The sequence below is a fragment of the Paramisgurnus dabryanus genome, chromosome 24, assembly GCF_030506205.2.
Source record: "Paramisgurnus dabryanus chromosome 24, PD_genome_1.1, whole genome shotgun sequence".
NCBI lineage: Eukaryota > Metazoa > Chordata > Actinopteri > Cypriniformes > Cobitidae > Paramisgurnus > Paramisgurnus dabryanus.
The window spans coordinates 3,815,563-3,829,514 of NC_133360.1; the positions used below are offsets into that span (position 1 = coordinate 3,815,563).

The window sequence follows — 13,952 nt, forward strand, 5'->3', positions numbered from 1 at the left end:
AAAATTGTACTTTAATGAGAAATATGATTTGATTTTAGCAAATGGCTGCAATGAAACAAACAGTGATTTAAAAATGTAAAGGGGTCTGAATACTTTTCGTACCCACTTTCTTTTCACACTCCATCAAAGTAGGTGCCGGTAGACACCTTTAAAGTTGGTCTGCAACCCACCATAGTGATGGGAGAAACAAAGCTTTTCGAAGCTTCGAATCAATTGAACCAATTGATTCGCAAATTGATTCAGATTTTCAAAGCGTTCGAAACACCACAAAAGCTGGCGACACCTGCTGGTCAAAATAGTGTAAAAGCAGCAAGATATGTCCAAACATTTTACACTTTTTTACAAAATAATAGCAGGATTGTTCTATAAATATGTTTTTAAGAAAAATAAGGCATTTAATTTAATTAAGATATAATTAAAAGTGTATTCTGTGTTTATTTATGGGAAACAAATCATTAAAAAGAACTCCATTTTTAATTAACTTTATGAACTTTTATTATAAAACTGACCCGAGTTCAGCTACACTGGTCATTTGTGATCAACCCCCCTAGTGGTAAATCGTTGGATTTTCGAAACGTTTCAAAACAGTTATGACGTAATGAAGCCTCGTTTGCTAAAACCACGTGGCTTTGACCAGTTTGAAACAAGCTCCGAACCAATGATTCGAAACAAAAGATTTGTAAATGTGAAGCCTCATATACGCGTGCTTCGAAATCTCCCCCATTAAACCAAAAGAAGAAGAAAAATAACAGTACTGGGTGGAAACATAACTTTCAAAACGTTTTATCGCGAGGGGTTAAGTTTATGTTTTATTGCATAACATCGGCATTTCGCAATAGGTTTTAATCGACATTTTGAACAATATCGCATTTTGCCCAAATCTGTGAATGGAATGGAAACCATCATCATACGCAGAAATTAGACTCTAAATTGTTTTAAAAACTTTCTTGTTTTGAACTTAAACACATAGAGCAACATGACGATCACTTTACTCTTCCTCATCTCTTTATTCATCAACGGTGAGTTCATTTATCAACATTTCTACGACAATTTCACTTTTTTAAAAACGTGCGTATATTAACTTGTTGGGTTTGGATTCGTAAACTACGAAAGAGGATGGGCCAAGCTAAAATAAAAAATAAAACCAACTCGAGATTAAAGCCATTAAAATGCGAGAATAAAGTACGTCATTACTTAACGAGAAAAAAGTCCGAATAAATATAATTTCGAGAATAAAGTCGTTGTTAAACGAGAATAAAGTCGTTATTTAATGAAACATCAAGAATGAAGTCAATATATTCAGTTTAGACTATTCTGCTTGCTTGTACACAGAATGTTTTTATGAATAAAATGTTTGCTGAATTTGGTGTTTTAATATTACTGTGTAGATACATTAAGCCACATTCAATGTTGTCTTTTAGGATTTATGGGTCTGCACTTAACGTAAGCTTTTTGTTGCTTTTTCATAAGAACATAAGTAAAACTACTCGATGCATTTATCTCAATGGTATCTCAATGGTATCTCAATGGTAGTGCGTAGGTCCTACTACGGACCTACTACTAGGCTTCATTACGTCATAACTGTTTTGAAACGTTCCGCGTCGGTCCGCGTCGACGTGCAAACACACGGGCAAACCGCTGGCAGGCAGTATCCACGCGTGTAACCACAAAGAGACCGTCAGAGAAGAAGAAGCTTGGCAAGTAAACCCAGAAACGAAGAAGAAACGGCAACTTGTTGTGTATGATTTGAGAAGACCAGCAATGATGGAAGTAACGTAAATAAACAGCGACTTTTGTTGCAGTTTTATTTAAATCACTCCTCAACTTGGCTCATCTTTGTTTTCACTGTCGCAAACGTAAATACCTATGACGCAGTTTTTTTTTACCTGACGGGAGAGGTTCTGGTGGACCAATCACAGCGCTTGCGGTCCGCATAGAACTGACGCGCTGTAAAAATTTTAAATAAAATAAAACTTGGTTAATGGTTATTGCCTTTTATATGAGGGAGGAGATTGCTTAAAATTGCCTTTCTGTGAGTGCATCTCCCTCATATTGTTTTATTAATAAGACAGGTGTGTAATTTGGTATCTGCTTTGTTCACATCACTCCACACACGTTAATGTAAAATATGACATTATTATCAAAATATTACAACATATTCTCGTTTATTCACGTTAAATAACAACATTATTCTCGTTAAATAATGACTTTATTCTCGAAATTATATTTATTCTGATATTTTTCTCGTTAAATAATGACTTTATTCTCGCATTTTAATTACTTTAATCTTGAGATGTTTTTATTTTATTTTATTTTAGCTTGGCCCTAATTCTCCTTGGTACAGACTTCATGATACAGATTCAGATATTTCTTAAAATTGTTTTTCTGTAATCTTATGGCAGATTGGCTTTAATACACAGATAACCTGATTTCATATTTAGTGTAGACTACAGCAAAATATATATTAATTTAATCTTCATACTATCAGTGTTATATATGTGAGTTTAATCTCTGACACTTTCTGTTTGTATCTACAGGTGTTGTTACAGATGATTCAATGTCAGTGTATGAGGGAGATTCTGTTACTCTACACACTGATCTTACTGATATACAGACAGATCATCTGATAAACTGGAGGTTTGGAGATCAACAGGATCTTATAGCTAAAATCAACAGAGCAGACAATAATTCACTCAGAATATATGATGATGTTCTTGATGGGATATTCAGAGACAGACTGCAGGTGAATAATCAGACTGGAGATCTCATCATCACAAACATCACAACTCAACATAATGGACTTTATCAACTAGAGATCATCAGAGGGAAGATCACAAAAAAGACATTCAACATTAGTGAGTATATCAAGCTTTACTTTATTAATTTATCATATCTGTATCATTATTCAGCACTATAAATAAAATATACAGTATGTAGTAATAGATGAATTATAAACTGTCTATTATCTTTTTAATTTTCTGTTTTGTGATATGTACATGTATTTTACATTGTGTCATTTCACTAGTGTAACTGTGAAAAGTGCTATAAAAATAAACCTGAATTAAATTAAATTTAAATAGATATTTGTAAATGTGATGTTAATATATTGTGTGATGTTAAAACATTGTTAAAATGATCACATTAGTACAGTTAATGTAAGATAAATAAACACTGTCCTGTAACTCACATCTTTAACTATTACATTTAAAGGATTAGTCCATTTTCTTAAAAATATCCAGATAATTTATTGACCAACATGTCATCCAAAATGTTGATGTCTTTCTTTGTTCAGTCGAGAAGAAATTATGTTTTTTGAGGAAAACATTCCAGGATTTTTCTCCTTTTAATGGACACCAACACGTAACAGTTTTAATGCAGTTTAAAATTACAGTTTCAAAGGAACATCTTCAGGTAATCTGATCACATGTAAACAGTTTTTCTTTTACATTCAGAAAGTTGTTTACTTGTAGAGCCGGACATAACAGAAAAGATTAAAACTTCTTGCTTTATCACAGAATATGATGGTAGTTGAATAGGTGGTCATTCACTGTTAATATTAGTGTTTAGAGTACAAATGTTATGTATTTTGAGTATTTTTGTATCTGGATTGAGTGTTTACACCTGCATTCAGTGCTGTCTGTTTAATTTAATATTGAATGTGACGTCTCTGTTCATCTGTTCATGAGTTTGACTCTTTCTGTTTGTTTTTCAGATGTGTCTGGTGATAAAGTGAAGACTGTAGCGGTGGGAGATTCTGTGATTCTAGTCAATAATGTTACCAAGAAACCAGGAGATGAGAAAATGGTGTTAAGGATTCGACACAACAACTCTCCTGTAGCTGAAATAATTGGAACGGTCTTAACTTATAATGTTAATGGTGAGAGATTCAGAGACAGACTGAAGGTGGATGATCATACTGGAGATCTCATCATCAGAGACATCACAACTGATGACTCCGGATCTTTTGAAGTAGATATCATTGTTGGCAGTCACACATATACTATACACAGATCATTTAGTATCCCTGTCAAAGGTGAGTAGATCGCTTTGTATAAAAGATAAAGATAATTTTAATAATCCTTAATCTCAGTTTAGATGAGACATTACACTAAACCAAGTTTTAAGTGTAACTGTGGGTTCACACCAGACGTGAGTTCAACGATTTGCACGAGTAGATTACATAGTAAATGCAAAGACACGATCAGACCATAGACTGTAAAAAAGATGGACGACGCCTGTTCGCTCTCTTCCATTGGTGAAAAGTGAAGCCGCCAGTGTCCCGATATGGCACTGACATCTTGGGTCTTGAGTCTGCGCAGTAGCGATTTCCGGACCAGTCCTGCGCAGTAGTGAGCAGGAAGTAAAGCCGCAAAATCAAGACCCCGCCCTCGCTCTCGCAGAATGCGCATATCACACGATATCACAGCTGTCAATCATGACGTGACACCACCGTTTTTATATTATTAAATAACTATTAAACACAAACTTATTTTGAAAACAAACATTTGAATTTACATCAGCGTGATAAAAACTACAGTAAATGACAGAAACCAGCTTCGGAAAAAAATAATTGAAGTGTAATTAATTTTGTTAGTTGGTCTCAAGTCCCATTGAATAACATGGGGAGGCGGACTTTATGACCTATACTGGGACCAGTCACTGGGGGGCGATCGAGACGTTTTGGCTTCACTTTTCAGGGCTTGTGCGGCACGCTTGGATCAGACGCGTCCTCGCGTGGGGCGATGTGAATGACGCGATATGGGCGGCTCGTTTGGCGCGAAAACACGCACTCTTCGCCCAAGTTAAAAATATTCAACTCAAGCGAAAAATTTGCATGACACGAAGTTAAATCCCGCGAGTAATCTAGAGCAAGTAACGCGATGCCTTGGGTTTGGTGTGTACGTAGCATAAGAAACAATATGTGTGTTATAAGAAGAGATTGATTTAAGATCAACACTTTAAAACTGATCAGATTCATATTAAACACGTGAGTGACTGTATGACTTTAGTTCAGTGTTATTATATATTCTGTAATGAGGTTCTGTGGTAATTAAATATATTTCTCTAATAATTATATGTGCTGGATGTACAGTAGTTTTATTATTATTATGGTTTTACATTTCCATGATATCTTCTGAAACTTGAAAAACAGCAGAAATATTTTACTGATCTTAAATGTTTAGCAGAGTATTTTCTTAAATTTTAGAAAAGAACCTCCTTCTCCACTTTTTAAAAAAATGCAATTGCGCAACCCTCCTGATTGACAACTAGGAGGACCAATAGTCTTGATCAGGGGTGTCCACTCCTGCTCCTGGAGGGCCGGTGTCTCTGCAGAGTTTTATTCCAAACCTAATCAAACACACCTGATCCAGATAATCAAGGTCTTACTAGGCAGACTAGATACTTTGAGGCAGGTGTGTTGAGGGAAGTTTTAGCTAAACTCTGCAGGACACAGGCCCACCAGGACTGACTTCGGACACCCCTGGTCTTGATGATCCACCCGGAAAAAGAAAATCCTCCGCAATACCTTTAATATTGATGAAACACTTTGCTTTACAGCAGGTGTCTGATGTGGAGTAAATAATAATTAATCATTATCATTTATAATCTGTTTCATGAGTGAGTTGATATTTTTCTTTCTGTTTCACTTTGACAGATGAAAAGATGACAGTGGTGTCAGGACTCTGTGCTTTTATACAGGCTGAACTAATGGAAGTTAAAAAGATTGAAATATATACAGAGATGAAACATGCTGTGACACAGTTGCCAGGTACTCTCATAGCTAAACGTGACACATTGCATGTCAGAGCCATAGACTGTAAAAAAAAAACATGGACGACGCCCGTTCGCTGACTTCCATTGGTGAAAAGTGAAGCCGGCAGTGTCCCGATCGGGTGTGCCTCATAAGCCTTGAAAAGTGAAGCCTCTGGCTCTTTGATCGCCCCCTAGTGGCTGGCTGCAGTACAAGTCATAAACCCCTGCCCCCTCTATTCAAACGAATGGGACTCTGCTTTAAATAAAAAATTATTTACACTTCCAATAAAAGTTTGCAAAAGATGGTTTTGGTCCTTTCAAGTAGTTGTTATCAAGCTGATATATGTTCAAGTGTTCATTATTGTGGTAAGTTTTATTTTAGCTTGTAATTTGATGCTATAGAAACGGGGTGTGTCGTTATAATTGGCGTTGTGAATTGGTCACGCAAGCGTTTGGGCGGAAGTTTGATACCGGGGCTCCGCCTCTGGCTCCACGGACGATTTCTTCTGCGCATGCCTTGGCTCCAAACTGACGTTTTTACGTAACATGCCGGCGACCGTGGTCGGACATTTTTGGCTTCAATTCATTACAATGGTGGGAGGCGACGTCGCGTCGTCCATCTTTTTTTACAGTCTATGGTCCCGATACGGCGCTGACATCTTGGGTTTTGAGTCTGCGCAGTAGCGATTTCTGGACCAGTCCTGCGCAGTAGTGAGCAGGAAGTAAAGCCGCGAAGCAAAGGCCCCACCCTCGCAGAATGCGCATATCACAGCTGTCAATCATGACGTGACACCACAGTTTTTATAGCATTACATAGCTAACTAAAAACAAACTTATTTTAAAAACAAACATTTTATTTTACATCAGCGTAATAAAAACTACAGTAAATGACAGAAACCAGCTTTGGAAAAAATATAATTGAAGTGTAATTAAATTGTTTATTTGGTCTCAAGTCACATTGAATAACATGGGGAGGCGGGGTTTATGACCTATACTGGGACCAGTCCCTGGGGGTTGATCAAGACGTTTTGGCTTCACTTTTCAGGGCTTGTGCGGCACGCTTGGTCAGAGCAAATGAGAATCATGAGGTTGAAGGAACTACCCAAGGAGCTCAGAGACAGAACTGCGTTTTTTGGCAAGCTTTCATTTGTCTTGCATCATCTATATCAGTAAACGTTTTGATGCCCAGAAGCTTTTTGCACAAAAAAAGCCTTGGTTAGAAACATGGCTTGTGACTGCGTACAAACAATTTTTGCATAAACTCACTTGTGAGTTTATTTTTCTTGCTGCAACTTTGAGTATAAATCTTGTTTCACAGCAGTTTTATAGTTAATTTCTGCCTTATAAACCCCAACAAGTGAGACTGTAATAAGGTTTTGCTTTGGCTTTTTTCTCTGAAATCTTCTTGGGACTCATAGAAGCTCCTGAAGGGCCCCTGAAAACCCCTGGTCTAAAGCAAATGATTGATCTCATTTTTTTCCTGTGTTTATATGTGCTGCAGTTTTAGAGCTGATTGGAGTGAATGAGGAAGAATCTGCTGATCTGAAGACTGATCTTACTGACATACAGAGAGTTGATCTGATAGAGTGGAGATTTAAAGAAACTCTCATAGCTGAAATCAATCCTGCCAACAATATCTTCAGTACATATGATGGTGATAATAATAAATTCAGAGGTAAACTGAAGCTGAATCCTCAGACTGGAGATCTCAATATCAATGACATCAGAGAGAAACACACTGGAGGTTATAAACTGAAGATCATCAGAGATGGAGAAACCTCACACAAGTTTTTCAGTGTGTTTGTCAAATGTAAGTCAATCATTTCAGTTTACATAAATCTCTGTGCATCATTTCAGATATATGATGGGTTTTATAATAACATACATGACTACATTACTGGTATTTTATCCACTTTATTTTTAAATGACGAAGTAAGAGATGTGACACATTTTCCTTTTTTGTGCGAGACGTCCGTATCAATAGCCAGCCAGGAGAGTACTATATTTTAAAGGAGACATATGCTAAATCCACTTTCTTGGCTCTTAAATGCATTTTGTTGTATATTTGTAGTGTTTATAAGTACATAAAAGTTGAAATTAGTCTCTTCAGGTGCTTTGTTGATATCTTTATATTCTGTTTTGGTCATATTTTCCAACCGGTTCTGATTTTTCTATTATCTATTACGTTTTTTGAACAATTACGTCACAGTATTTGCAGCGGAACTGCTAAATAAGGACATCGACTTCCAGCCCAACACTACGAGCAATCCGCCATTTTATATTTCTCGCTGCGATATTGTAGTCCAAGCTCAAGGATGCAGAAGTTACGAGAGCGTAAGAAATGTACTCACATCTGTGGGTAAAGTCATTTTTGTGTGCCCGAGGCACTTTAAGGATAACTACTTCACCAATCTCCGCCAGTATAAAGAAGGATTTGCCGATAGACTTCGTGTGATTGAGGGGTCAATTACTTCTTTCTTTGGAGACGACGAGCAGAGCACTTCGGTAAGCAGTTTATAACTTAAAGTAAAAAAGTAAAGTACACGGTGGTCATGGTTTAGCAGTGCTGTTTCTCACTCCGAAGGCTGCAGCCTGCGGAGATCGCTTTTGGGCATCAAGCCTGGTTTAAGTTAACTGAGCATTACATTTGCAAGTCATGAGCATATTACAACAACTTACGATTAACTAAGAATAATAGTAAACTTTATAATTGTTAATATTCTGAAATAAGACCGTCTTGATGACGAATGCAGCCTAGATATGCGACCTCCGGAGGCTGCAGCCTCACACCATTGCGATACCTCCATATGAAGACCTTGTTCTGCAGGTTCGTCGTTTTCATTTTCCTCTCAGTCCGTTTCCGACTCTGGCGCGAACATATAAGGCTGGATGGACAAGTCTTCCGTTGTTGACATTTTGTGAATAACGAGTAAATAAAAAGTTTCTGTGCAGCTAGATAATCGTATCTCTGCTATAAAACTACAAAAATGGCCGAACGGGGTGGAGTTTAACCGAGTGTCATCTCTGCAACCTGGAGGGGGGCAGGGTATGACGTGCATTTAAAAAGACAGTACCAAAACGAGTTGCTCTCAGATGCACATCAGAAAAGGGGTAGAAAGGGGGCCTGTGGGGCTATAATAATGAGGAATTCAGACCCAAGCATTGCAGTTTCGCTTTACATAGACCACAAATAGATGATTTATATGTAAAAAGGACAGATTTAAAAGCATGATATGTCTGCTTTAATTGTTCTAAATGCTCATTTTCCTTCTTTCAATATTAAAAACAAAATGACTGAAGGAATGATACACTAAAATAACACTAGAAACTAGGGCTACACAAAAATCACATGCGCTACTCATGCACATCGCGTCAATAAAGCTGGTTCCTTGATAAGTAGTAAATTGCAATGCTCTTCAAAGCGTCATTTACTACACAAAGCAGTAATTCATTTGCAAGTATTGCAGGCGATATATGTCCGCCATAATGAAGTCAAAATTGCCCCGATTGTCAGTGAACTCGGGCTTTGTGTAGTAAATGCAGCTCTGTCTGATATCAGGTGATTGCGATTTACTAGACATAAAGTTCCGTGTTATAGTCACAGAATCTTTTGCTCATTTATCGGTGTCATTGTCACGGTTCTCCGCATTTTTCCTTGTCCATACCACAAACTTTCTTTTCACGTATTGCTTACTCAACTGTTTTTTTGTGGTTTGGGTTAGGATGTCACTTTAACTATTGGTTTATACTATTTTTTCCCTGTTTTTTTTAAACAATTGTCGCCTGACGTTAGGGTTAGAGTTGGATTTGGGTAAGGATGTCATTTTATGTTACAGAAAGTCGTTCTAATTCCAAACCCACGCAAAAATGGTAAGAAAATAGGAAAAACAATTGAGTAACCCATACATGAAACTGAAAAAGAAAGCCCGCGGTATGGACATGGAAAAACTGTGGAGGTCCTTGACAATGACACGGATAAAAGATCAAAATATTCTGTGACCATAACACGGTAATTCGTAAGATCAGGTTCGTCAGCTACCTGTAGCATACAGGTATATGTTATTAGGTTAAAGAAATGATCAAACATGGCATCAGAATTGTACATGAAAATAATTCAATTCAGTTTTATTTATGTAGGGGCTGTATTTAAGTGTCATTGTGGTATTGTGGTTTAATACCGCTCAGTTCCTCTGTAACTATTGCAGCATAAGTATATTACCCAGATGAGTTATGTGAATGCTTTTGAAGGATCCTACCTTAGATCCTCACGTGCAGAATGTGTTTATTATTGTGTTTTTTTATGTTTTATCATTTATTTACATAATCATCATAATCATTTTATAATCATTAGTTATTATCCATTTAATTATTGTTTGATTATTTAATATTATTTTATCATTATCAATTTCATTATTATCATTTTTATTATTACATTATTGTTTTTTATTCATTTATTCATTATTATATTTCTATATTTTATTATATCATTCATTAATTCATTGTATTTCTATATTTTATATGTCTCTTTGTGGTTCAGTTTCACATTTGGAAAGTTTCATAGAACTGTTCTGTCTGTGTGTAAACAAGATAGATAAAGAGAATGTTTATGAAAGCCCAAGGTCTAAGGGATGATGCAGCTGAGCAAATTTGGATATAACAAGTGCATGCTGTATTCCTGGGTAGACGGGGTAGACGAGGTGGACGAGGTTTGAACATTGAGGCATATGCAACTGAAACTACTGTCCATCAATAAAACTCTGTTCTATTTTATCATCTAAAACCTCCGTCTCACGCCTCTGTTCACGACTCTGTTTATGCTCTCTTCTAGCAACAATTGATCAGCCTTGTATCTGACAGATACTTTAACAAAGTAAACTTATATTTTCTGACGTGATCTGGTGTCCGGGGCTGGATCGTTATATTTTTTCTGTGGTGTGGAGACCAGATCTAACAGTTATGGCGTAGTCGGCAGGATAGAATAACATTTTTTAAACATTTTTGTTGTCTCTATCCGAACGAGGAGTCGGGATTTTCTCTCGCACATCCAGATGTAAATGTTTCCAGACCACTGGCTGCTGACTCCAAGCCGCGAGTGAAGACGGAGGGTTAACCACGGCTGGTCCGGTGTCCTCTCTCCTGACTCATCCACTTAAGCAAAAGCAAAAGTGAGTGTGTTCTGTTCTGACATTTTGGAAAATTCAGTACGTACTGTGTTGGTAGCTTGTCTACTGGTCAGATTATATTACTTTGATAATGGAGAAGTCAGAGACAGAGATCAAGCTAGATGATATAATTAAAAAGCTAGCTAAAACAACAGCTGAAAGAGCACTTTAAGATCAAACAAGAGGAAAAAGAAAAATTCAGTTGCTAAATATAACATCAAATATAATATAACATCAAAGTACGTTGGGCGGTCTTTAGGTTCCCAAGACAAAGGTAAAAGTAAAGACATACTAAAGACGTATATAAAGAGTTAAACATGTGTAAAATTCAAAAAATTATAACCCGAGAATTGAAGCGTATCCCTTGTATTTTTGTCACTTTGTCTAAATGTAGAAATTGAAAAGTGAAAATGTAAAATCAAGACAAACATAACAGAGATAAAAGAAGTTATGGAGGGAATGCTGAAGGGGTTATAAGATAGATAGTCAAATGTTAAAGGCTCAGTTTGAAAATAAACTAAAATCTAAAATGGCTTATGTTTAAGTTACAACTCTTTGTTGATCAAAAGAAAATTACGTCGGTTTTACTAGATTTTAAATGCATGCGACACTGGTAGTGACATCGATACAACCAGTTTCAGATTGTGACACAGACAATGTTGTTTGTTAAAGGGTAAATCATGTCCTTCGTGAGTTCAGATGAGTATTGTATTTTGGTTTTGCTACTTCTATGCTGTGCTTGGCAATGAAGATCTGCCTTTGCAAATGCCAGTTGGTATACCATGATCTATGCTATTTAATTGTACAATGTTTAAAGAAGTTGCTTTTCGAAATTTGCCATGTATAAACACAACAGTTAAGGGACAAGTTTGTGATCGAATTCTTCCAAATTTCAAATTAGAGTTAAGATTACAGCTGCTATCAACTGTCTGATAAAAGGACTATTTCAAAATTTTTAATGGGTAAAATAAAAGTAAAGTGTTTCAACTCTCATTCTGTTAACTAAATAAAATATGCTCAGTAAATTTATGTTCAGATACGAATGGTGTGTGTGAAAGACAGTGTGCTGTTTTTCATAGAGTTGAGGGCTCAAAGTAAGTGTATGAAGGTTAGAGGAAGTGGAGTAAGTGGAGTAAGTTTATGATGGTCAAAGGAAGTAGGGAATGTTAAATCCATGATCAGTTTTAACTGTTTGGAAGCTCTGAAAGAGATTTAATTTTCTTTATTGGTCAGAGATGGGTTCAGCATAGTTTCAGTCAATCTGTTACGAGCAGACAGAAAAAGTTTGAAGTGAAACTTTGAGTAGTGAACATTTAACTGACGATAGAGCTAAAAGAGATGTTTGGATAAATCCTTTAGGTTTGGTTTGATGTAAGAAGGTACAACAGTAAGTAGTTTGGAATGAATTTGCAAGTTGTAAATGAAGGATAAATGAAAGTGTTGAGAATCACTGAACATTTGTGTGAGCGAAGGAGGGGGTTTGAGAGGCGCTGTATCTGTTCTTCCAGCAATTGCTGAAGTAAAAACAAAACAACGATAAGCTTTTCTCTTCTCTCTTTAAAGCTTTGAGAGAGAGTGCTTATGTGCCTACTCTACTCTATATGTTAGGGTCCATATTTTAAGTACAAATTTTATTTTCTCATTGATAAGAATCAGAGATAACAATCTTTCTATCTGATTTTCTTACAGAAGTTTCTCTAAAATCAGAAACGAAACTTCATGTTACAGAAGCAACAGGAGAAAGTTTGAAATTTCTTAGAGAAACTCGGTGTTATGGCCTAGGCAGCAGCTTTGCTGTGCGGTACGCAGCTGTGAATTCTGTGTGCGTGATGATGTTGGCCTATCGAGATAACTTGTGTTCTATTTTGATGTTTCTCTGTGTTAAAGTAAAATTTAAGTATAATTTAAACATTTAATCACCTGTCGAGAATAGGGGAAATGAGATGTGTGAGTGAGTGTCACGTGTCATTTATGTTGCTTAACCCTTTTCCAATAAGCATATTTTGAGCAGGGGTTCGTAACATAAATGGGGACTCATCCATGATGTTTAGATCTTCCTCTCATTTTTTCAGTTTGTCCCACATGTAGTCACTGTTGCAGTGTAGTATGTGACATCATTCAGCCGTTTGGGTTTGGATGTTTTGATTAATTTGAATGCAGATTTACAATTTAGAATTGAAATGTAACATGGCAGTTATGGATCATGGAGACTCACAGTTGATTATAGAGTAGCTAAGCAAACCAATACATTGATAAGACCTCTTGTGTCTGACTCATCAACAATTTTAAGCTTGATTAAACCGCAACACAAATGGTTTACAGTGTTTGATATGACTAATGGATTTTGGTCTCTACCAATTGTAAAAGAAATTCCATCATTATTTGCTTTTACAATTTAAGGTCAAAATGATACCAGCAGTCTTTGTTAAAGACATTAAAGACATTTAAGACTTCAAAGACATTTGAAAGATTTAGATTTAACATCAGTCATCATTCAATATATTGATGATATTTTGATTTGTTCAGAAGACAAACCTGAACATGAGAGAGACGTCAGGTTATTTGATTTCTTGTATAATAAAGAAGTAACAGAAGTAATCTTTGACCCCAAATTCAAAGTGTATTGCAGGGTAAAAGACAAAATAACACCTAGTCGCTATGAGGTAATAATAATAAAAAAATCTATTAACAACTATTCAAGAGCTGAGATCTCTTCTTTTCTGGGTTTATGTAATTACAGTTGTAATTATTTTGAAGGGTATGCAGAAAAATCACAACCCTTAAACAATTTGGTAATCCAAAGGCCCAAGACTCAGTTAACTGGACTCCTGAAGCTAACATAGCTTTTGAGGGATTAAAAGAAGCCTTAAGCGAAGCTCCTGCACTTGGCATGATTAATCACAGAAAGTCTTTTACATTGTATGTAAACGAACAAAGGGGTTATATGACATCTGTTTTAATACAAGAAGATAGAAATAAGTCTGTACGGTATGGGTATTATTCACAACAACTCAACTTGACTTTGTTTTACAAAGC

At 36.2% G+C, this 13,952-nt stretch overlaps 1 protein-coding gene across 5 annotated transcripts in view; it reads left to right on the forward strand.

Moving 5' to 3' along the window:
- Nucleotides 1-682: 682 nt before the first annotated feature.
- LOC135721197 (uncharacterized) overlaps nucleotides 683-13,952 on the forward strand; it is a 72,640-nt gene continuing 59,370 nt past the window's right edge. For 3 of the 5 annotated variants that reach the window (XM_065243384.2, XM_073813572.1, XM_065243383.1), the window contains exons 1-5: nucleotides 683-1,019; nucleotides 2,538-2,855; nucleotides 3,713-4,033; nucleotides 5,657-5,770; nucleotides 7,256-7,564. In XM_065243384.2, the coding sequence (XP_065099456.1) occupies nucleotides 977-1,019; nucleotides 2,538-2,855; nucleotides 3,713-4,033; nucleotides 5,657-5,770; nucleotides 7,256-7,564 (1,105 nt within the window). In that variant the 5' untranslated portion in view covers nucleotides 683-976. The remainder of the gene's footprint in view (nucleotides 1,020-2,537; nucleotides 2,856-3,712; nucleotides 4,034-5,656; nucleotides 5,771-7,255; nucleotides 7,565-13,952) is intronic. The other 2 variants (XM_065243387.1, XM_065243388.1) reach the window with 2 other exon arrangements.